Below are 25,554 nucleotides of genomic sequence, written 5' to 3'. Positions count from 1 at the left end.
CTATTCCTAAGTAAAGCAAGATTCTAATGGTACACCGTTCCATTAAATAGAAGTCCCACTTACATATAAAAAAACTTAGTCTCTCGAAATTACAGTGAGGTCACGTGTTTTCTGGAATGTTCTGTCCCTTCTCTGTCAATTCTTCTGTCAGGAATATTATTTGGCTGTGCCATTGGTTCCATTGTTATTTAGATGGTACTTTCTCTAAGACATAGAGGAAGTTGAGAGAGCCAGCAATTCTCTCGAGAGCTGAGGACCGTTAGCTCTGGCAGATGGCAGCTAGCTCTTTGGGGTCTTTGTCCAACTGCCCTCTGCTTTTTATACTCTTGATAACACATCAATATTTCTTACAATAGGATTGGTCCTATGTTGTCAAAACCATCAGACTTTAATAGGTTTTTGATATCTCAGTACCCGGTTCAAATTGATTGGCTAAATTCAAAAGCCTGTTGTCTTTGTAAAAACTGCTGCTTGGCCTGCTAACTGTACAGCCTTTTAATACAGATGTTTCAATTCAGGTGCTCTGTGTATTTGCAAATTTTCAAGCTGCTGCTCACAGACATCCATTTTAAATCTCTAAGTGCAGAAAAAGCACATGATCTTTTAAAGGGACTACACAAAGCTTTCCCCCTTGCATTTTACATTCTAATGCCCTGCCTTCCAATCCATAAGTACTCTGCACAACTTCACAATATTAGAGAATAAGAAGATATGCAATTTCTTGATCTTGCTAATAACAATGGAAGCTACCAAAAGGATACTACTGTGTCACTTTATCCATGAGTTATTTATATACAGTATAACTTTATGAAAAAATCTTTAGAAAGTATGATAGTTCTTGACGTAACCTCTGGCATAATGTACCATATTGCAAGCTCAAAAGGGTGACTGTGAGATCTGTAGTTCTGACCATTTGATACTGGACGGATTTGACCAGAAAGAACTTAGGAATCTTCCCAGCCACAAGCTAATTATTTCACATTACTAAAGGGCAAGACTAACTAAGCATGAAACACTGAACACAAACACAACCATGGACAAAGTCCCAATGGGCCATAAAACATGGATCACTAGAAAATTTCAATGATTGCTACAAATGAATCTAATGCAGAGATACGTAATATGACCAATTTTATTCATCAGAAATAATATTGAGTGAGGATTATTTTCACATTAATGAACAACATTCAAATGTTACTGTGAATAGAACTAATGAGCCATTTAGCACGGAAGTTGTAGGAACACACTATCCAGAAAAGACTGCTGCAGCCTTTCTAATCAGTACAAACGTTCACAAAATACCGTTCAGCCCTCTCATGTTCATCAATAATTCCCTCTGCTAAATCGCTAAATCTCTAACTCTCTTGAATTTTCTGACATTATCAACCCAATAAACCTTTGCATCCAATAATCAAATGGCAATCTGGAAACAACTTTGCTCCTCAAAAACAAGTAACTCAAGAACAGTATTTAAGACATTAATAAGAAAGAAAAACTTACCAGTATTTTGGAAGTGTAAGCACTGTTGAGAGATATTGCATTAACAAGCATGTCCAGTGTTTTTGATGGGAGGGCATCAGGGTCTGGGACTTCTTTATAATGGACATCACCAACGTACGCCTGTACAACAGTCATTCGATTTGTTGTCAAAGTGCCTGTTTTATCAGAGCAGATTGCTGTAGCATTACCCATGGTCTCACAGGCATCCAAATGTCTCACTAGATTGTTGTCCTTCATCATTTTCTGGTCAAAAGGAGGAACAATACAATAAGTAATTGCTGATCAATATTCTGAAGAGATCTTTCACAACTGAGAAATGCTAATGTTTTTGAAGACTGAATAATTTCAATTTATATACTTTATTCAAGTTTTCTTCTATGAATAAATCCCCTGACTCCCCAGCTGAGAGAATGAGCAGGGACATCTCCAAAGCCTTCATAAAGCCATAACTCTGTTGAGAGAAAGTGGAGACTAAAGTCTAGCCTAGGAGAAATCTGTGATCTTCCCTTCCTCCTCTGAGCTTAACATCTTGATTTCTCATCGCTACAGCTGATAACCAATGCAGAATAAATCATTTCCTTTCTGGCGGAATTCAGAGTATTAATATGGACCAAATCTGAGGTTTGAATCGAACTCTTGCAATAGAAGGCTCAGTCAGTTTTAACAGCGTTATGAGTTTCAATCATTTGATATTCTTCATACTTCCAGCTTTCTCAATGTGAAGTTAATACTGAGAACTGAAAGCTCAGCCAAAAACAGTTGCTTGCTTATCTCCCTCATGGTTTTATTTATGTGGCTGCTGATGTGTTGCACTCATCTCAATAAATAAACCTTGAAACCTCAGGAGGCAGCAGCATCACTTTATTTACCCAAAAATGTTGTATAGTATCTCCTTCCTGCTGCTTCACCGCTGCCAAATAAATGCAGCAAAACACTCTCTGTATTTTCACAGAGGGCTAAAGATAACAAGTTGCCATTGAACATTGCTTTAAATTTTCTCCGGTTCCAATGTGGCAAAAGATGTGATTATGCACTAGTTTCCTCCCATTCATATTTGTCTTTGGGCCCCAGTCTCTATCACGCGTAAAACTCTTATGAAAAACAGAGACTTAAATTTAGGTAAGACACGCATACGGGAATACAATATACAATATACAATAAAGTTCCCATAATGTGAGGCATTATCGGAGTGGGAGATTTATACATTGGCATTATTGTTAGCTTACAAAGCAATCAGTAGGCTACTGTGATACAGTGGTAACTTCTCTGCCTCTGGTCCAGAATGTCTGGGTTCAAGTCCCATCTTCTCCAAGTGTCATCCAAATAGGTTACTTAAAAGGGCATCAATTTACTGTTGTTCAGATTGTTGTTGCATTTCGAATGTAGTCGATCACAATTTACAAAACCCACATTGATTTTCTAGCTTGTTTACTTAGATGAGACCTCAAATCTTTTCATAAAGTTTGAGGACAAATTTATTTAACCTATCAACTGAAAATGGGATAGCAGCTAATGGCTCTGCACAGCATTCCTTCTCCACCGCATTTAATTGGGAATTTCCAATGGGCAGCCCGCACAAACCCTCATGAACAGATGCAAATTTGGATCCTATTAAGTACAAAGGAAACTGATTCAAGGCAATGACTTGCAATAGAAATTGTTGACCAATTAGAGTGGCTGAGGTAAGTGACACTGCTTTAGGTACATGCACTTCTTTTTGTTGGAAAAGTTTCATGTACACTCAATGATATGGATAAATGTGCAGAGCCCATGTGTATTTATTTGACCAATGTCTACTGCCATTATATTAGTAAGGAAATACAGCACTCACAATAATCATGTCTATTGCTCTTTTCTGGAACAATCACTCCAACTGCAGAGCCCACTTTCCCATTCAGCTTCACATAATCACAAGTCAAAACTTTCCAAGTGTAACATATCTCAAATCTTTTTCAGAACCTTTGATTTAATCATATTATTTATTCATCTCAACATAGACAACATAAAGAAAGCCTCACTTGTACAGCCCCAAAGCTAATCCAATCAAGGTTGTGTTAACACCACAAGTAATTCATTGATAGTATAAATTACACTTGAGGCATATGCTTGGATAGCCTTTGTTTGTTATTCATCCACTGCCTTAATGAGACATTTGACATCAGTGTGCTTCTTCCCTAGGTTACTACAAGTGTCCTTCCGTCCACATCTCAATTACTGGACTTACAAAATCTCTATTATGCAAATTAAAGCCAACAGAAATGACCATTTCTTTGAAATCGTATTATGGAGGAAAGTGGTCTGTGAAGTTTATCTCTGAAATTAATAGTACGGTATAAGTGAATGTATCCATACCTTCACAGAATAGGCAAGTGAGATGGTGACTGCAAGTGGGAGACCCTCTGGGACAGCCACAACAAGTACAGTGACACCAATAATGAAGAACTTGACGAAGAACTGGATGTAGACCGGTGTGCATTCAGGCAGCCACTGCCGTTTTTGAATCACAAAAGTATCGATGGCAAAGTACAACACAAGAATAATAACCGTGATTGCTGACATCACCAACCCTAGAAAAATTCAATTAAAACGTACTAAGTCACAGTGTTATAGCAGCTGTTTGCTTCATGTTTAACATTTAAGCCAAGAAGTTTAGACACACAATGTAGGAGATTTAACAAACAGTGAGAAGGACTGCAAAAGACTTCAGGAAGACAGACAGGTTCACAGAATGTGCAGGCAGGTGGTAAATGCTATAAAAGTAGGTAAGTGTGAGGTAATATATTCTGTGAGAGTAAAAACAAGGATTGGCAGTTATTCACTTTCTGTAAAGTTATTCACTTAATGTAAAGACCTTGTACAGTGTGAGAACAGAGAAACCATGGCTTAAATAAACAATTCCCCAAAAGTGTCAGGACAATAACAACAAACCAAGAGAGCTTTAGGTTTTATAAATTTGGGAATACGGCACATGGGGCAATGTGGCATTTAAACAGGATATTGGTTAGGATACAATTTAATGAAATGTATAATTTAAGCAGAACAAAAACCTTGGACAAACTGTGTCAATCCTGTTTACGCTGCATGTTAGGAAGCTCCTGCTGAACCTCTGTTGAAGTTACAACTTGGAATCAGCGGCACACCCATGGAAACTCCAAAATTTGATGGTTTCTGCCTCTGATTGAATTCAAATAATCAAATTTCAAATGCAACAAAATAGGTGACAGTCATTCACTGGGTTATTTCTCAAGGCAATGACTCAGCCAATGAGAATCAACCTGCTTTGTTTAAAATTTAAACAAAGTTTGGCAGTTAACTGTCAGTCATTATTAACTGTCCATGGCAAAGCCTCTACCAATCAAAGTCCTCTTGCCAACCAAACATATAAATGTGGCTTTCCCTTTACTTTGGCATTTATTGTAAATTGTCCTGATCATACAATCCCAGCAGGGTGGACACTGGCCATTTGGCACATCAAGTCCACACCAGCCCGCTGAAGAGCATCCTGCCCAAACTCACCTTCCTAACATATTCCTGCATTCACCATGGCTCGCCCCCCTATCCTGCACATCCCCAGACACTATGGACAACTTAGTACAGCCCATCCACATCTTTGGACTATGGAAAAAACTGGAGCACCGATGTGCAAACTGCACACAGACAGTCACCTCAGGCTGGAATCAAACCCGGGTCTCTGGCACTGTGAGGCAGCAGTGCTAACCACTGAGCCACTGTGCCACCCGTGATGAATGTAAGACAAACCGTTTTGAAAAAATGAGCCTTTTATCTCAGAACTATTCACATTCTACACTACCAAACAACTATTCAAATTGTTTGGGGCATGGTTTTAATTGTTCAAATGAAGCACAATAGTATGATTGCTAATGGTTCATATATTTGTATAAGCATTTTTATAAAGTTATCAATTGCACAATGTAGCTTCACACAAACTTGACTATAGCCGTCCGTATAGCATAGATGGTTGAGCCAGCAGCAGATTGGTACTTAACACAGTTTTTGTGTTAAAAATGAAAATGCTGGAAATAATCAGATCTGATAATGCTTTTGGAGCTAGCAACAAAGCTAACATTTCCAGTTAATGGTACTACATTATTGGTTTAGCGGAATGCTCCCCATTTGAAATGTCTATTCTGTTTCTTGATGCACAGACTTTGGTTGACGACTTTGTTTTAGAATGTTGATTTGACAAAGTCCGAAGATTCCCCAAAGAATTCACAACATGTTCTTTGTGTTCAAAATTATTCGATCACTGAATTAGTAACCAGCTCACCTGCTTTCCCTATCTGCACTGCTAGTTTGGTCAACTTGCCCTGCAGGACAGACTTCTCTTTCTTTGGTGCACCTCCCTTCCTCTTCTCCTTGTCATCTCCGTCACCACCTTCCGCACTCTTGAGAGGTTGCATTTCCATGGCAGCTGCCCCATCTTGTTTCTTGGCTAAATGTAAACAAATTAAGGAAAGCCAGTCAAAAATATTTTGAACACAAAGATTTAGTATCTGTTAGTAATCACTTGCTGTAAATCTACTAAAACTTCCATCGTTGATTTATTTGGAATGTGAAACATGATTTTTCTCCAATGGTAACTTATTGAAATAAAACTGCAGACTAGTGCAGAGCTACAACACACCTTACAGTTCAATATTTGCTCAATTAATGAGATAAAAAGTTAATTACTAGATGATTGACCAATGGAGCTCGCTGGCAAAACAGAAGATCCTGTTGGCTGGAGGCCTGGTCTGTTTTGAGGAATGAGTCTCATTTGCAAGCTGCAAGTGACCTTCAGCCACAGAACAAGTGTCCAATGCTGCACACTAGCTCCAAAAGGCCAGACGACTTTCCCAGCTGCCAGGGAGTTCATTCTGGGGTTAAGGTCCTCAGTCGGGACATGTGATCACTGAAAGGGGAAACCAGGGGCAGCAGGCCACTTTATTCTTCTGGATCTCTGAGAAACAACAATTTTACACCTGATTTCACAACACTGATCTTAAACTTACTGTAGCGATTGTAACAAGGTCAGCCCAGTGGACCTCATCGGGGCTGTTAACCTGGTCCAATCAGGGAGCCCTGGCTGACACATATAAACAGGAGTGTCAGAGGTTCTATTCACTCTGACAGTTGGTTCTGAGAAAGTTGGACAGTGTCAAGTACTACGTACATGTAAACAAAGGGTGACTTGGTGACAGGATACCGGCCACTGTGGGGTTATTTCAGTGGTGACAAGAGTGGGATTAACGACATTGGGGCAGAAGAAAAGCAACAAGTAATTCTCCTGATAGCTTGTGGACCCGAAGCTTTTTCAGTTATTAGGAGACTAAAGTTTCCTGATATTTAAACCACATAGGCCGGTATCCAGGAGAGTACACACACTGGAAAGCCCACCTACACCACATTGGAACAGTTAAATTGCTTAGCAACATCCAAATCAGAACCAATCAAAATAAATGTCTGGTTAAATGGTCACCCGGTTCTAATAGAGATTGATAACGACACAGCTGTATCAGTAAATGCAGAGCCAGGCTTTAACAAACTTCTCTCTGGACTCCAACCCTTAAGTTAGTGTAAGACCTCTGTCAGGCTGAGAACCTATATGGGGGTCCCTTTACAGATTAAGGGTACAACCTCGGTTCCAGTTTCATATGAGAAGCAGCCGGTTCAGTTACCACGGATTGTAGTAAAAGCCTGATGGGGCAAAATTAGTCAAGAAAGATTCACCTTGATTGGCTCAACATTTTTCGATTCGAAAATGGTTACCTGAGTGAAGTCCAAATTAAATACCTGGAAGTTTTTCAGGAAGGTCTAGGGACTATCCAAAGAGCCAATAAAGACAAAAATGCCATCAGCAGCTCTCCCATATTTGTGGGAATGGCCGGTTAAACCATGGACTCGCTTACATGTTGACTACTTTGGCCCTTTCACAGGCTCAAATGTTCTTAGTCGTTATGGATACCCACCCAAAGTGTTTGGGCATGCATAGAGTTTACCCATCTAACATGGGGACAACGATAGAAAAACTGTAAGAATCTATTGCAATACATGGACTCCCACAAGTGTGAGTCACAGACAATGGGCCACAGACTACCAACAGGGAATTCAAGTATTTTCTAAGGTCGAATGGCATTTGACATATAAGGGCAGCTCCATACCATCCATCATCCAATGGTCTGGCAGAAAAAGCAGTCTAAACTTTGAAGGCAGGCTTAAAAAAACAGCCTACAGCTTCATTGGATACCAACTGTCCTAGTTCCTATTTGATTGTCGGACCACCGCCCATGCAACTACTGGGATAGCTCCCACAGTGTTGCTAATGGGGAGAGACTCTGCACCAGGTTAAATCTGATCTTCCCAGACCTGGAGGGCGGAGGGTGAAACAACATCAGGAATGCCAATGCTGGACACAAGACACTTCTAAGCAACAGAAACAGTTTACTTCAGGGGACAAAGTTTGGTACCAAAACCACAGAAATGTCCCCACAGGGGTAAAAGGCATGGCCAACACGAGGTCAGGTCCTGTGATGTATAAAGTTAGGGTAGGTGAGGCAGTCCTGGACCACAAGAAAGCCACAAACTCACAAACAGGACAGGAGCAAAACATACCTGGCCCCTCAAAACAGCCAGAAATGCTGTTGGAACCTGTGGGTTCTTCCCCCTCCGTCTAGCATAGAAGAAACTTTGGAGTCTGAGATGGACATGTTGGAGCTTCAACACCTTTACTGCCTGAAGAGGAGGATGAATTTTTTCCAAGATACTCCAGGTGCAAGAGGCAGGCTACAGTCTGGTACACACCGCCTGTATCCGAGGCTGAGTCAGAGGAACTAGACCTGGTGTGAAAATGCCCCAGGACTGGCTACAAGGAAAAGGACAGGCATACGTTCCTGGACTTAGAGGGGGCAGGATGTAGTGATTGTAATAAGGTCAGCCAGGTGGACCTCACAGATTATGAGTTCCTTGATTGGGCTTTTAACCTGGTCCTATCAGGGAGCCCTGGCTGACAGATATAAACAGGGGTCTCAGAGATTCTGTTCACTCCATGAGTTGGCTCCGAGGAAGCCTGACCAGTGTTAAGTATTATGCACGTGACAATAAAGGATGACTTGGTGACAGGATACTGGTCTCTGTGGAGTTATTTTGCTTACCATTTTGTTTTTTTTTAAAATGTCTGTGCAGCACAGGTGCCATCCAATAGCCTATTAAGACTGACTCAGGGTTCTATCCTCCATTGATTCATGAGGCTATCTAACTTGATTGGACAGCTCTGTAATCCTGCAGAAGGTGGCAGCACAAAACAGCAGTGGAGCACAAGAAAAGCAACAAGTCCACCACATCTATTGTCACAACCTAGGCAGAAAGAGTTAAAATCTCCTCCAATGAATGTTGCATATCTTTTACTTCCCTTCTGATTTCCTTCATTAGTGCTTAAAAGTGCAGCTGTTGAAACTGGAGTTGTATCCTAAATGAAGCTGGTGGCTTACTTCTATTTTGCAGGGGACTGTTAAACATGTAGAAAATAGTAACAGATCATTCTATGCAGTCTAACACTTAACATGTTCATTTAAGTCACATTGCTAACAAAAGCAAAGACTTTCTTTAACAGCATGCGTTTTCAATGCACCTAATATTCAACACTATTTGGCATAGTTTCTCAACAAGTTTTGGCCTTCAGCTTTTTGAAAAATCCTAAGTGAATCTTTTTTCATACAAATATATATGTTTTTTTTCTTGTAAAACGTATTTACAGATTTCCGTCTTTCTTCCCTCTTGTGCTTCCTCTCTCTTCGCAGGTTATTCCCAAGGGGACAGGTAAAAAGCCTATGTTGGTCCTCTGTTTATTGCATGAGTCATTAGCAAGAGGAAGCAGGAGGATGGAGGGGGTTGACTCAGTCTTCTTATTTCTAATCTCTCTCTCTGTGGGATGCACTTGACCTCCACTCTGCATTTCATCCTGACAAGATCAGCAATATCATTCGCAAAGTAGTAGAATATAAAAATATTTCATAACAAAACCCAGGGCAGGTAAGTTTAATTGACAATTAGCAATTTTGGATTTGATTTTTATACTCTCCTTTCAATTATTTTAGACCAATATTCTAACATTGACAATTGCAAATCATTAAAGGATGATTAAGCATCCATTAAGTATCTGTGCTACTGATTGTTAGCATTACTCTATCATATAGCATCCCCCCTTCATTAATTAAGCAAAAGCATTGTACCATACTAATACACAATGCTAAAAATGCTTCAAAGCAAAAGTGCTCGATTAGTTTTAAAAAGCCAAATTTATGGAAAATTTCAAAATATTACAACATTAAAACATCTGTCGAAACAGTCTATAGGAAGGCTGGACACAAATTACAAACTAGACAATGGAACTAAAATGCATTTTAGAATTTTAAACAGCTAGAAGATCTTCTACAGAACCATCAGAGATGTGTGAAGCTGCATTACCATATTTATTTTCAACATCGATGAAAAAGACTCCTGTATGAAAAGAATCGGAAGGAGTTAGTAAATGCCGGCTCAGCACTTCAGAAAACTAGAGAAAAGGAACATCTTAATTGAATGGCATTTATGTCAGTATAAAATAGTGAAAGAATGAGTGACTGTCGAGAAGAACGGTTACCTTTATTCTGGCTGTTCTCCATATTCCCATCCTGCATTTTGCCTATTGTGGGAAAAGTACAACAAACAGAACAGAAACAAACAGTGAAGAGTCACAACAGAGACAAGACAGTGTTACATTGCAACCAAAAACAAAAAAAAAATGGTGGACACCATACACAAATTTTAACAGTTTAACCAAAAATCTACAATTGATTGAAGAGCAGTCTATTTAGCTACATGCTGATTCACGAGTTCAAAGATCATATTTGCAAAAAAACCCATAAGCACTATCTCAGGAGTGATTGATTACAGTACACATTGATATAGTGAAAATGTTGTTCAAGTCTTTAATTACCATTTCATGCACACAAATGAAAAGGTTCTTTACTCCTTAAAGAAAGGTTGTTGTCAATAAATAGAACTGCTCTACATTTACAAATAAAGTGATAATGCTGAGATTGTTTGGTACACAGATATTGAAATGAATGCTGTAGTACTAACTATGATTGCTTGGTGTATAATTTTGACAGTTTGTGAAGAAGAATTGTTGGCATAAAATGAAAATTGGTGACTATCATCCCTAAAGGAAATTCATTTCCTTCTTGTGCAGAGTGCATACTTGTTAGCCAATTTCATTGATTCAGTTTTACTTTAGTCATATTTTACTCTGATTTCATTTGAAAACTTCATACATTAGAGTCACATGCTCCAACAAATTAACTCAGGTACCTTCCTAATCAGTTCAGAGCCATCCTGGAAATGACTGTGAATAAATGACTTCCTCCTAATTGTAAAAATTTGGTCAGTTGTAAATAACCTCAAATTTGACTGCAATTATTGCTGTGAGGAAGGTACAGTGTTTTTTTTTAAATCTATATTACTAAAATGAATTTAAAAGGCTTTGATCTCAATTTCATTACTGGGAAGAAACCAATTCTAAGCTTGAATTGAACCTATGTCTCCAGGAGCCACGATTCCTTTGTCTGATATTTTAAACCAACTGCATTAGTTATATCCTTGTTTGATTTTCCTAGATGCAGTCCATTTCTATAACCTCCATGAAACAATGCCATTTTGCACTAACCTAATATTGAATGAAAATTATAGGAAATACATTTCAAGAACAGCTAATTAAAATATTAGCATACAGTGTGTGAAATGGCATTCTATTAGTATTGATCCTTATGTTTGCAAGGAAACAAATCAGAGGAGAATATTTGGCTGCTCTTGTGACAAATTGTCATATTTCTTCTTTGCATGGTCACATTCTTATTAGAAAGTAATTAAATTTTTTAACTTCATTGATTGCATCAATGCATCACAAAAGTGAAGACTTATCATGCATATCCTCATTGTATGAAAGCTTCAGCAGCAGGTACTTAAAAAGAGAGCTATTTTAATTTAATCTCACATCTGTCATGTGCATTTTATTGAATCACCTATGCCCAGTATAAAATATTCAGTGCACATTCTGGAAATGAATTCTGCAGGCAAGTGGTTATGGTCAATGGCTTTTTAGTTTTCTGTACAAACATGGGAATAATGTGCAGTATGGTTACATACAGTTCCTGACACACATCCATAATGCAGTAATGACGTCAATGCTGAATCATTGTCCTCCTACTCTATCATTAAAAGGCTTGCATTTTTTAATGCCCATGTATGCACCGATGTATATTAGATTTCAAATACACTCAGGCATGTACAATTCAATAGATCCATGTCATTATGAGTACTAAGAACTATTCAATTCTGTTACTATAATTGGAGATTATATTTCCTTCCAAAAAAAAAACTTCCAAATTTCAGTTGTCTAAAAAATGATGATATGAAGTAAATTTGTTACATCTTTAAAAGGAAATTGTGTTATATGTGAAACTTTAAACAATCTGAACAGGAATGGTCCAGATCTCAATATTATCTCAGCAGACAAAGATCAGTGATACCTCACACTATTAGAGGAAAGCAATGCATGTAACAGAAACATCATGGAAGATGCACGCACTCTACGAGACAAGCATGTCATCCAACACTGCACAAGCTTAAACAAAACTGTCAGATGTCTTGTAATGATGGATTTTACACTCTAAATCTATATTTTCAGATGGATTCAAAATATCCTGAATAAAACAAAGCACTCAAACATAGTGTGCACATTCATGTGTGATTAGTGTTATGACTGGACAGTCTCTGCAAAAATAAAGTTTACAGATTAGCATTATTGTTATGCACATCCACAATAAACCCACACAAACAAACAAACAAACAAACAAACAAACAAACAAACAGTCTCCTGTATTTTCTCAGCTTTCAGTTAAACAACCCTATGCATTTGTTTTGTTATAAGTAGGATAGCTTTCATTTCAGAGGATCTGAATTGAAGTTAATGGTGTAAAGCAAAATGGAACAGTCATTTCAAATAAATCAGCCAATGGAGATCCTGCTGGAAGCAAATATACTGACAGTATAACATAGCAGTCATGGGACTCAGGATCTATCGACCTCCCTGCAAAAAAACTTTCCTCAAAATACTTCATTACTTTAGCAACGGATAGAATTCCGCCACGCTCCAAGTTTGGCCGAATCAATGTCATTGTGTTACATCATTAAATGTTGATCGAGAAACATACTACAGTAAAACATTGTTGATGAAACCATAGAGCCAGATCATTCAGCTTATCCAATCAATCAATCTGCTTCAAAAGGGGAAGCAAGAACCATGAGTGTGCAAAGATGCCTCTAACTGATGGTCCCATCAGTTAGGAGATGGCTAAATGCAACCCTCTATTTAAAAATGAAGGGAAGGAGGAAATGGGGAATTATAGACCAGTTAGCCTAACATCAGTAGTAGAGAGAATGCTTAGTCTTTTAAAAAGGATGTGCTAACAGGACATTTGGAAAATACTTGAGGAACTATACAAAGTCAACATGGACTTATAAAAGGAAAATTATGTTTGACAGACCTACTGGATTGTGTTTTGAGGACATAACCTGTAGAATAGAAGAGGGAGAGCAAGTGAATGTGACACATTTGGATTTTCAGAAAGCTTTTGATAAAGTTCCACATAAGACGTTAGTGAGCAAAATCAAAGCATAAGGGATTGGTGATAACATACCAACATAGATTGAGAATTGGTTAGCAGACAGGAAACAAGGAGTAGGAATAGATTGATTTTTTTTATGTGAAAGGTGCTGACAAGTGGGATACAGGGATCTGTGCTTGGGCCGTAGCTATTCACAATATATATCAACGATTTTGACGAGTGTATCAAATGTAATACTTTTAACACAACACAAAACTAGGTAGGATTGTGACTGGTGAGGAGGATGTAAGGAGCCTTCTAAGTGATTTAGAAAAGCTGAATGTTTGGGCAAATGGATGGCAAAAGCAACATAACATGGGTAAGTGTGAGGTTGTCCACTTTGGTAGGAAAACCAATGGCAGAATAGTTGGTGGGAAGCTGTTGGAGGGTGGAGCAGCAGAGCAGAGGTGAGTATAAAACTACCAGAGTTCGGGGATCGCGGCCTAGTCGGCAGGAAGCTGTCAGAGGGTGGAACAGCAGAGCAGACGGCACTGTTGCTGCAAAAAACCTGGAATAATGTCACAGCGATCGGCTGGTAGGAAATCTGCATTAAATTTGAAAAAGAACATAGCAAAAAGTATCAATAAATCTAACTAACTATTATTTAAAAAATTAATAAGGTAATTAACTAAGGAGAGATGACAGGACAGGTGATGTGTTGTAGCTGTATGATCTGGGAGCTAGCTGATCCCATTGCGAACTGCAGTGACCACATCTGCAGCAAGTGTTGGTTGCTTGACAAACTTTGGCTCAGAGTTGATGAGCTGGAATCTGAGCTTCAGACATTGCGGCACATCAGGGAGGGAGAGAAGTATCTGGACACTATGTTTCAGGAGGCAGTCACACCTGGTAGATTAAGTACTTCAAATTTGGTCATTGGCCAGGGATAGCAGGGTGTGACTGCAAGTGAGGTAGGTAGCGGGATCCTGCAGTCAGGAACAGAGGAGCCTCAGCTCTTGACCGTATCCAACAGATACGAGGTACTTGCTCCCTGTGTGGATGAGGAAAAGGGATGAGCCAACTGACCACTGCAATATGGCACGGGAGGCCATTCAAGAAGGAGGAGCAAAAAGGGAAGTGTTATTGTAGGGGTTTCTATAATTAGGGGAATAGATAGCATTCTTTGTAAGCAGAATTGAGAGTCCTGCATGGTGTGTTTTCTGCCTGGTGCTAGGGTAAGGGATATCTCAGGAGCTGGGATGCAAGATACACCATGAGATAGAAAAGGTGTGCAAGAGAGGCAAAGTCACAGTGATCATGGGGTTTTCAATATGCAGGTGGACTGGGAAAATCAGGTTGGTAGTGGATTGCAAGAAAAGGAAGTTGTGGAATGTCTACGAGATGGCTTTCTGGAGCAGCTTGTGGTGGAGCCCACTAGGGAACAGGCAATACTGGACTTAGTGTTGTGCAATGAGGCAGACTTGACAAGGGAGCTTAAGGTGAAGGAACCCTCAGGAGACAGTGATCATAATATGATTGAATTTACTCTGAAGTTTAAGAGGGAAAAGATAGAATCAGAATTCTGGTATTACAGCTGAATGAAAGGTAACGAGAGAGGCATGAGGGAGGAGGTGAGCAGAATTGACTGGAAGAGGAGCCTAGCAGGAAAGACAGTGGAACAGCAATGGCAGGAGTTTCTAGGAATAATTCAGGAGACACAGCAAAAATTCACCCCTAGGCAAAAGAAGCATGGTACAAGGAGGATGAAGCAACCATGACTGACTAAGGAAGTCAGGGATAGCATAAAAGCAAAAGAAAAAGCATATAATGTGGCAAAGGGCAGTGGGAAACCAAAGGATTGGGAAGTTTACAAAAACCAACAGAAGGAAACAAAAAAGGAAATAAGAAGGGAGAAGATTAAATATGAAGGTAAGTGAGCCCGTAATATAAATGAAAACTTAAGAATTTCTTTAGATACGTAAAGGGCAAATTAGAGGCGAAAGTGGACATTGGACCACCGGAAAATGACGCTGGAGAGATAGTAGTGTTGGAACAAGGAAATGGCTGAGAAACTGAATAATTACTTCACATCAGCCTTCACGGTGGAAGGCACAAGTAATCTCCCAAAAATTCAAGACACAGGGTCAGACCCGAGTATGGTGGCATCGCCAAGGAGAAGGTGCTAGAAAAACTGAATGGCCTGAAGGTGGATAAATCACCTCAACCAGAAGGACTATACACTAGAGTTCTTAAGGAAATAGCTGAAGAGATATTGAAGGCATTAGTGGTGATCTTTCAGGAATTGCTAGAATCGGGGGGTCCCAGAGGACTGAAAAATCACTAATGTGACCCCCTTTTAAAAAAGGAAGTAAGGCAAAAGATGAAAAATTACACCAATTAGCCTAACCTTGGCTGGGAGTAAAATTTCAGAGTCCATTGTGAAGGATGAGATTTCTGAATACTTGGAAATGTATGGTAAAATAAGGCAAAGTCAGCATAGTTTCATCAAGGGAAGGTCATGGATGACAAATCTGCTAGAATTCTTTGAGGAAGTAATGAGAAGGTTAGACCAAGGAGAGCTCATGGATGCTATCTACCTGGACTTCAAGAACCCTTTGACAAGGTGCTGCACAGGACGCTGCTGAGTAAGATAAGGGCCCATGGTGTTAGAGGCAGGGTGCTAGCATGGATAGAAGACTGGCTGTCTAGTAGGCGGCAGAGAGTGGGGTTTAAAGGGTCTTTCTCAGGATGGCAGCTGGTGACAAGTGGTGTTCCGCAAGGGTCAGTGTTGGGACCACAACTTTTCGCTTTATACATTAATGACCTAGATGAAGCACCGAGGGCATTCTGGCTAAGTTTGCAGTAGATAGAAAGATAAGTAGAAGGACAGATAGCATTGAGGAGGCAGAGAAGCTGCAGAAGGATTTGGACAGGTTAGGAGAGTGGGCAAAGAAGTGGCAGATGGAGTACAACGTGGGAAAGTGTGAGGCCATATGCTTTGGTAAGAAGAATAGAAGCATGGACTATTTTCTAAATGGAGAGAAAATTCAGAAGTCTGAAGTGCAAAGAGACTTGGGAGTTCTAGTCCAGAATTCTCTCAAGGTAAACTTGCAGGTTGAGTCAGTAGTTAGGAAGGCAAATGCAATGTTCGCATTTATTTTGAGAGGACTTGAATATAAAAGCAGGGATGTACTACTGAGGCTTTATAAGGCTCTGGTCAGGCCACATTTGGAGTACTGTGCGCAGTTTTGGGCCTCGTATCTCAGTAAAGATGCACCAGCCCTGGAGCGGGTTTAGAGGAGGTTAATTGAGAATGGTCCCAGGAATGAAAAGCTTAACATATGAAGAACGTTTGAGGACTCTGGATCTATAGTCGATGAAGTTTAGAAGGATAAGGGGGAGGATCTAATTGAAACTTACAGAATACTGAATGGCCTGGACAGAGTGGATGTTGGGAAGATGCTTCCATTGATAGGAGAGACTCGGACCAGAGGGCACAGCCTTAGAGTATAGGGAAGACCTTTTAGAACAGAGATAAGGAGAAACTTCTTCAGCCAGTGAATAGTGAATCTGTGGAACTCACTGCCTCAGAAGGCTGTGAAGGCCAGGTCAGTGAGTACATTTAAGACTGAGATAGATAGGATCTTGATTGTCAAGGGGATCAAGGGTTATGAAGAGAAAGCAGGAGAATGGGATTGAGAAACTGATCAGCCACAATTGAATGGTGGAGCAGACTCAATGGGCTGAAAGGCCTAATTTCTGCTCCTATGTCTTATGGTCTTATTATTTAAGTGATGATAGATTGGGAAATGTTGATGCACAGAGACATGGATGTCTTTGCATCCTGGTCATTGAAAGCAAGTATGCAGGTGCAGCAAGCAGTTAGGAAGGCAAATGGTATGTTGGCTTTCATTGCAAGAGAATATGAGTACTGGAGCAAAGCTGTCCTATTGCAGGGCTTTGGTACCTCACCTGGATGTTTGTGTGTAGCTTTGGTCTCCTTACACAAGGAAAGATATCCTTGTCAAAGAGGGAGTGCAGAGGAGGCTCATTAGACTGATTCTGAGGATAATTGGTGTGTCATGTCAGAGAAGATTAGGTTGACTTGGCTGTATTCAGTGGAATTTAGAATGAGACATGATCTCAGTGAAATGTATACAATTCTGACATGACTTGACAGATTAGATGTAGGGATGTTGTTTCTTCCGCCAGGGGTCCACAACAAGGGGTCACGGTCTCCTGATACATTGTAGACCTTTTCAGAATAAGGGGAAATTTCTCTATACTGATGGTAGCAAACCTGTGGAAATCTCTACCACAGAAGGCTGTGTCAGCCAAGTCATTGAATATGTTTCACAAAGTAAAAGGTAGATTTTGAGATGCTAAAGGAGTTGAGGTGTATGGAGAGAGAGTAGAAGTATGATGTTGAGATACAGGATCAATGATGATAACGTTGAATGGCAATGTGGATTCAATGGGTTGAACAGATGATGTGCAGGCTGGGTGGATTGGCCATGCTAAATTGCCAATAGTATTCAGGAATGTGCAGATTCGATGGGTTATGGGGAATGGGTCTGGGTGGGATGCTCTGAGGGTCGGTGTGAACCTGTTGGGCCAAAGGGCCTGTTTCCACACTGTCGGGATTCTATGATCTTCTCTATGATAGCACATTCCTACTTCTACATTCTGTGTCTATGATTCATATCAGCTAGCACTGGTGACAGTTGAACTTCCTTCACAAAAATGACTTTTGCAGAAATGCTTTGAGAAGCTAAAATTATGGCATTTTGTCACAACATACTGTAAGGCACCACAGCAAGTTAGGGCACTTGTTTCATCTTTGTTCCCCACATTGCTGAGGGACGTAAAGATATCACAGAAGTGCTTCAATTACTCTTGAGGATTCTTGTACCAGTGGCCTGGGTTTCCTTTCCTGAGGACCGCACATTGCAATAAAGATAAGAAAACATTGAAGACAGTGCTAATCTCATCTTTAAACTGCAATTATGAATCCAGAGTACTCAAAAGAATCTCATAGCCCATGGACAAAAAGATTTGCAACAATGTAAGTACTCAATCATTTTCAAGCTGAGTGTTAGAATGTATCACTGTTTTTTTGGTGATTACTGCATTACGTGAGAAGGATAATCATCAATGCCTGTAAGTTTACAATGCTTCCTTTAGATTTTGTCCGTTATGAGTGATATTCCCCAAATGCTGCAGACAAGGTTCCCTGCTAATCACTCAGATTTGCAAAATTCACCTTCATGCATTAATAGAAATAACCTGTAAAAGGGTGATTGCTTATCAGTCAAAAGAAAATGGAGACGCTGATGTATGACCTTTCAAAACTCTTATTGCCACTGAAACATGCTATCCCTAGGGATCAGTGTGAATAGCAGATGAAATTACTTCAGCAGTGTTTCAGAGCTGCTGTGTCAAATGAAACTCCTCAAAAGGAGCCAGTCACTGACAATACAATAATCCTTCAAGCCTTAGAGGAGCACTTTTCAATATTTCTGGGACATTCACAAGGAGAACCGTTGATACAATCAAATCTTTGGCTCTGTCCATTGCTTTTATCCATCAGACTTACTCCAAGCAGCACCCCTTGACTTTACATGACAGTCCATTCTGAAATACTGAAAAATGCCTGGAGCACTGTTGTTGATAATTGGATTATCATGGCAATCTCATTGGTTAATATGTTTCCCCAAAAAGTACACTAATCACAAGCATATAAAACCATGTCTTCAGTTTGCGGAGAAGGCTTAGAACAGGTTGAGCATGAGAAATTCATAAAAAACAAAAGAAGAAAAAGCCAGGTTTTCTTAACATACCATTGACTAAGCTGGCATTTGTACTATCAGTGGCATTTGCACCTGCTTCACCTTCTGTACCTGAAGTAGACAAGGGCTGGGAGGGAACAGCATGGGAAGGATGCTGGGGAACTTCTACTTGGTAGCAATGGATCAAAGGAAAACAAACAGATCAAATGGGGAAAGAAAAATGAAATGAATTAATATGACTTTTGGTCAAAAGACATCATTTAACTTTGTAAAAGCAAAACAAAACCACAATAAGCATCAACATCCCCGTAATACATGAAAAGCATACAATTTCACAGGTGAATTGTTCTGTTAGAAAGCACAAATTTAGAGAAATTTCTCTCTCAAATGGATTAAAGAAATAACATAAAATATGTAGTATTAACATGTTAGTCAACATGGTTATTATCACAAAACACACAAAGATGGCATAGCAAGACTAGAGTATGAGAGCTATTGTCTGCTTTAAACATTGCGTTATCATCAGAATTTTGTTTGCAAGCACAAAGCAGCAGGGCCTAAGCTCAGTTTGAAGAAAAAGTGGTGAAATAAGTGTGTGACAGCCAGAGTTGAACCAAACAGGGAGACAGGAAACCAAAGCCCCTTGCTGCAGCCCTGTTGTAATGGATTCTAAATCAGTGCAAGCTACTGCTACTCCTTCATTTCTACAGCTAGTTAATATGTACAATACCTGGTAAGCGGCGTTCATCTTCTTTTGTTTGACCTGTATTGTAATTTGCAAATGGTAAGCAAGTGGAAAGGCAAGCCCTAGTGTGCACTCATAAAAAAGGTACGCATCTCATAAATGTAAAAATTTATTCCGATAAAGCCCCTTAACTTTTAAAATCCTTATAAAAGGTTGCGTTAAATTGAACAAAAACAGCAGCACTTCACAGAACATATTGGAACTCATTCACAGCTCTGCCTCCTCTCCCTTCCTGGTCCTTCCCTCCCTTCCACCTCAATGGTTCATGGCTGGAGAAGTCACTTGAGTCACCCACTTTGGAAAGGCACAGTATCTGAAAGTGGCTGAGGAAGTAAACATTTGACATGTGAATACAGGAACACCTAGGACCATTGTTTCTGAGACACCTTGTGAAAAATTTCTATTTATGAACACAGGATAAGGACATGATAATAATAAGATGTGAAGGCCCTCATGACCAACATTCATCCCAGGTTCTTACATAAAGAATAGCCAATTGAGCATGCTTGAACGTGTTAGGTTGTGATATAGCTTGCAATGCCAGCTTGGAAAAATGCAACAGGAAAAATGGAACACCTTCGGACCAGCTCCGTTTTTTACCTGTTTCTGTTAGCCCTTACTGAAGGAAAAGATTTTTAACTTTAGTTATCTGATTATTTGAGGAAGAAACATTTTTTACACAGGGGTAAAGTTACATCATACAAAATTTTCACAAAGTGTTTGGATCAGTAACCTAGATTCTAAAAGTGCAAGAAAAGGCAGTGTATTGGTTTAAAGTATGTGCGTGTTTAGAGGAATTGACGAGGAAGAACTGAGTCAGTCAGGAAAGATGAAACACAAAAGGCAACTCAGCAAAGTACTACCCTAGAAATAGGATCAGAAGAACTACACAGGAAAACTAAAGATTGGAATATAGCAATAATACTAGCACCTAAATAAAAACGTATGTAATTTTAGACTAACATTGTAGATTTCAACAGGAACTGTATGACTGCAATCTGTTACACTCCTATGTATATTGCAAATGCTAAAGCTGTGATATTTTAGTTCTGGACTGAGTTTTAAGTTAAATTGAGATCAAGCTGTGAAGTTTTAATCCTAGAATCAAGTTCAGCATTTTATGATTACATTGCTAATTTTATTTTTTCTCTCCTTGCAACAGTGGCAGATTAGAAGCAAGTAGCAGATTATAATGATTAGTGACAGGCTCAGCTGCCAAAGAGTTAAACGATACTTCAGTGGGAGTTATACTTAACTCCTGATGATAGCCAAACATTATTGGAATTTTTAATTTTGAGCTGGTCTATGTTGGATGAATGAGAACCAAATTAAGCCCAAGCATAAATCTCACCGTCATACCCTCACTCTTATTTTTCATAATAGACATACTTTGGCCTTTTAAATTTCTCAATGAGATATCTGCACTCCAAAATATCCTGCTCACTATCTGCTTCTCACATGAAGGACATGTGATGCAAGTAATCCACATTATCCTTGTTTATCTTAAGGGAAGAAGGTTTCATGTGGGGACAAGTAATGTCTATGAAGAAGGAAAAAGGATTTATATTTTCTAAGATAGTAGGAACTGCAGATGCTGGAGAATATGAGATACCAAGGTGAGCTGGATGAACACAGCAGGCCAAGCAGCATCAGAGGAGCAGGAAAGGTGACGTTTCGGGCCTAGACCCTTCTTCAAAAAAAAAAAATTTTTTTTTTTCTGAAGGAGGGTCTAGGCCCGAAACGTCAGCCTTCCTGCTGTTGCTGTGTGACTTAGGCAAAATCAGGAGAATGAAACTGCTTACTTAAGATGAGTCATTCTTTCAGCAATGTCAGAATGTTATTCAATTAAAGTCTCACCCTGCCTGATGCAGGTACTATAAGCAGCTTCTAATACATCTCTGAAAAGTAATGAACAAACTAACCTTTGTATGGGTGAAAACTGAGCAACGCAATGCTGTATTTTATACAAACCAAAGATCGGTAACATAAATGCACATTGTCTAACTGCTGAACAATGAATAGGACAAGTTCACGTATAAATGGACAAGGAGATTTAAATTCATACAATGTCATATACTTAACAGAAAAATCTCAAATGGAATAGACAGTATAATTTTCCTGGCTTAAACTTCCATTAAACACGTTTTTCTTCTGATGTTACTGAAATGTTTCATACTGTCTCTGAAACAAAAAAGGAGTGGTTATTTATTTATTAATCTGGAAATGCAGGCAATAGCTGTTGCCCGTGTTGTGTTTCCATTCTCTACCAGCAGACATTTTTTGCAACATTGTCAATATTCTGTGCATTTTAAGAAAAATGCAATTCCGCACTGTTTTCAACATGTCTCTTGCCAACTATTAACTCCCTGCAGATCCTTCTTGTTTAATCAAGCATGCATTGACCTTATCCATAATAAAGGATCTCTGCAGAAAGAAAACTTCTTCAACAGCATATCTTTAACAAGGATAAAGGGAAAATGCATTTACTACAGCTGAACAGTGCTGTTGACAAATCTAAACCGCTGAGTAAGTTATGTACTGAAGTGAGATCTGTTATCACAAAATCATTTTTTATGGAAAGCATTAAATAGAACAGATAATATGAAAATATTAATTCACTGCCAATGTGAAAACATTTAGAAGAATTTATTATAAAGAATAGTATCTTTCTTCATCTTACAACTTGTGCAATCATACTGAAACATGTTGTGCTAATATGAAGAATTTACACCATAGCACTGTGCACAACTGCTTGCTTGAAGATACCATATGGAAATCTATTTCTAATAGATTACAAATCAGAATGGTTTGGGACAGAGCACATTTAGAAATGTGACAGCCTAACTAAGAAATAATTTGAACTGGGCAGCCCACATTCAAAACTGTTGGCTGGTCTTTTACAGTTACCATCTCCTAAAATGTATATAATTTTGCCTAAGAAGCCACACTAATCGTGCAGAGTCAAAATGATATATCCTACGATTCATATGTGCCTTGAAGCCAGACCAATCCAATCCCTCAAGCATAGATAATACAGTTTGATATACCAGGTGCAGAGCTGGATGAACACAGCAGGCTAAGCAGCATCATAGGAGCAGAAAGGCTGATGTTTCGGGCCTAGACCCTTCCCGAAATGTCAGCCTTTCTACTCCTATGATGCTGCTTAGCCTGCTGTGTTCATCCAGCTCTGCACCTTGTTGTCTCAGATTCTCCAGCATCTGCAGTTCCTACTATCTCTGATACAGTTTGATATATGCCAGTTTTTACCCTACTCTGTTTGAAACTCATTGGCCTTATGGTTAGGAAAGAGTTGGTGGAAGTGTTCAGCTTTGCTGATATAGTGTTCTAGAACTTTGAAATGGCAATTTGCATATAGTGTCCATTTGTAGCTGCCATACAAAACAACACCAGTAGCTGAAGCTGTAAGAAGAAACAGGAGAAAATGTGTTAAGAAAGCAACCTCTGTTGTATTCTGGATTGCCTGCAAGTCCCAAGAGCCTCAAGCTCAACCAAGAACATTTCAACGACAATAAGGATGATGTGAAATTGGATGGGATGAATCCTTCTGCAGCAAAGATCCATTTTAAGTTGCTCATTAAGGAAGAATTTCAAACTGCAGATAGAAACTGTCAGCTTGTGTTCAGTGCATGCAAGATGGCCAGATTTACAAGCAGGAACGCTTTTACAAAGTACTTTCATCGCTGCTGCAAACAATAGCATTTTCTATGCCTAATTTATCCCACTTTTGAAGTACATCTGAAGCCACCTTTTATGCCTGCAAAAGTGGATCTGACAATTTGAAGGAGCTAAGACAGATTTTGCCATTACAGAGGAAAACAGAAACCACCTCACTTTTCCACTACACTGGTGGTGAAATGGATGGCATTTCTGAAACACTTTTACCTGAGCAAGATGACTATGAGTTAGCTACAAAAGCATTGACAACTTATTTCAAGCTGAAGCAAAACACACAATAAATGAGACAAACAGTTTCAGATGCGAGAAGCAATGAGCCAATGTGTTGATGATCCAGTACTGCACACAATTGAAACTGCTAGCAGACAAATGTAACTTTGGTGAAGTAGATAGAAAGAAATTTTTCTCTCTTGTGAAGGGATTGACAGTGAGAAGGCACAGATTTAAACTAACTGGCAAATGAAGAAAAAGCAATATGAGAATTTTAAACACTTGATTCAGTCTGCACTGCAAGGACTTTAAGGTATGCTGAACTTCAGTGATGACATTCTCATCTACAGTCACACTGAAAGTGAACTAGAGACACAACTGTATGCATGTCTATATATCTCAGAGAATGCAACCTGATCTTGACAAAAAAACAAGTGCCTATGCAATGAAAGTAGAATCAAATTCTTTTATCATATATTCAATAGTGAAGAAGAATCACTAAATTGATGAAAAGTTGAAGCAATTGCAGGAAATCTGGAGTCAGCAAGCTCTCAACATATACTGTGGTTACTTCATTCCTGATCTCATCATGCTATCCATCCCCATATGTAACCTGACAAAAGGAGTATATCACACATAAGATACAAGAACACAATTAGGCCATTCCGTCCATCGAGTCTGCTCTGCCATTAGATCATTGCAGATTGGGTTTGAGAAACCTTTCTCCTGCTTTCTCCCCATAACTATTGATCACTTCACTCGTCAAGAACCCGTCTATCTCGGTCTTAAATACACCCAATGACTTGGTCTCCACAGCCTTCAGGGGCAATGAGTTCCAGAGATTAACCACCCTCTAGCTGAAAAAAAAAATTCCTCCTCATCTCAGTTCTAAAGGGTCATCCCTTGACTCTGAAGCTTTGCCCTTGTGTCCTGGTCTCTCATACTAGAGGAAACATCTTCTCCACATCCACTCTATCCAGGCTGCTAGAATTCTATAAGTTTCAGTGAGATCCACCCTCACCCTTCTCAACTTCATTGGAATACAGTCCCAGAGTCCTCAACCGCTCCTCATATGACAGGCCCTTCATCCCCAGGATCATTCTTGTAAAACTCGTCTGAAACCCCTCCAATGTCAACACATCCATCCTTAGATGCAGGGCTCAAAATGCTCAGAATATTCCAAATGTAGTCTGACCAGAGCCTTATGCAGCCTCAGCAGTACATCTCTACTCTTGTATTCTAGCCCTCTTGAAATGAATGAGAAGACTTCATTTGCCTTCCTACCTGCCAACTGAATCCGCAATTTAACCTTAACAGAATCCTAAACTAGTAGTTCCAAGTCAAGCTTGTACATTGTCAAATCTTCATGACCTCCTCAAAATGTCTGATCTATGTCCACGACTGCACACCGATGTTAGTATGGGCTTTGCAGACTTGCACACTGGTAAATACCAACTTGCTGTCGCTGATGACTGCAGTAGATTTCCAGCCATGAAAATAGTTACATATAGCTCAATGAAAAGTTACCCCAAAGCTTGATCATGTATTTCCTTTGTTTGGAATACTTCAAATAGTAAGATATGTCAACATGCTGCCATCCTACAGTGATGAAAATCAGTAAATTTGCAAACTATTTCGATTTAACTCATTCAATGATCATGCCCCATTGGCCCAGAGCTGTAAGAGAAACCAAGAGATTTATGCAAACCTTGGAAAGAATGACAAATACATGACAATGACAGCTACAGATGACAGAAGTCATGAAAGCAAAAACTGTATTGTTTTCTTCGCAATCACAGAGCAACTCAATATTTGGCTGTTGGAAAGCTCCAGCCACATTCATCTCTGCATATCATTCGTACACATGTCTCACTGAGCTATCCTGTGGAATTTGAGAACAGAAGTATCAAATGAGAATGAACAGAGAACAAAATATAAAATTCTGAGCTACACAACTAAAGCTAGGTGATAA

General features: G+C 39.4%; 1 protein-coding gene across 17 annotated transcripts in view; it reads right to left on the bottom strand.

The window, feature by feature from the left end:
* Window positions 1-25,554, bottom strand: part of atp2b2 (ATPase plasma membrane Ca2+ transporting 2) — a 627,627-nt gene that overhangs the window by 185,682 nt on the left and 416,391 nt on the right. For 8 of the 17 annotated variants that reach the window (XM_048606377.1, XM_048606376.1, XM_048606378.1 and 5 more), the window contains exons 7-13: window positions 19,662-19,694; window positions 18,983-19,096; window positions 10,139-10,180; window positions 9,964-9,996; window positions 5,789-5,953; window positions 3,853-4,067; window positions 1,501-1,743 (exon numbers count right to left, since the gene is read on the bottom strand). In XM_048606377.1, coding sequence (XP_048462334.1) covers window positions 1,501-1,743; window positions 3,853-4,067; window positions 5,789-5,953; window positions 9,964-9,996; window positions 10,139-10,180; window positions 18,983-19,096; window positions 19,662-19,694 — 845 coding nt within the window. The remainder of the gene's footprint in view (window positions 1-1,500; window positions 1,744-3,852; window positions 4,068-5,788; window positions 5,954-9,963; window positions 9,997-10,138; window positions 10,181-18,982; window positions 19,097-19,661; window positions 19,695-25,554) is intronic. The other 9 variants (XM_048606387.1, XM_048606381.1, XM_048606379.1 and 6 more) reach the window with 4 other exon arrangements.

This window comes from Rhincodon typus, chromosome 16 (genome assembly GCF_021869965.1).
Source record: "Rhincodon typus isolate 14 chromosome 16, sRhiTyp1.1, whole genome shotgun sequence".
NCBI lineage: Eukaryota > Metazoa > Chordata > Chondrichthyes > Orectolobiformes > Rhincodontidae > Rhincodon > Rhincodon typus.
The sequence above is the reverse complement of the archived record's forward strand: the minus strand, read 5'-3'. Positions and strand labels throughout refer to the sequence as shown.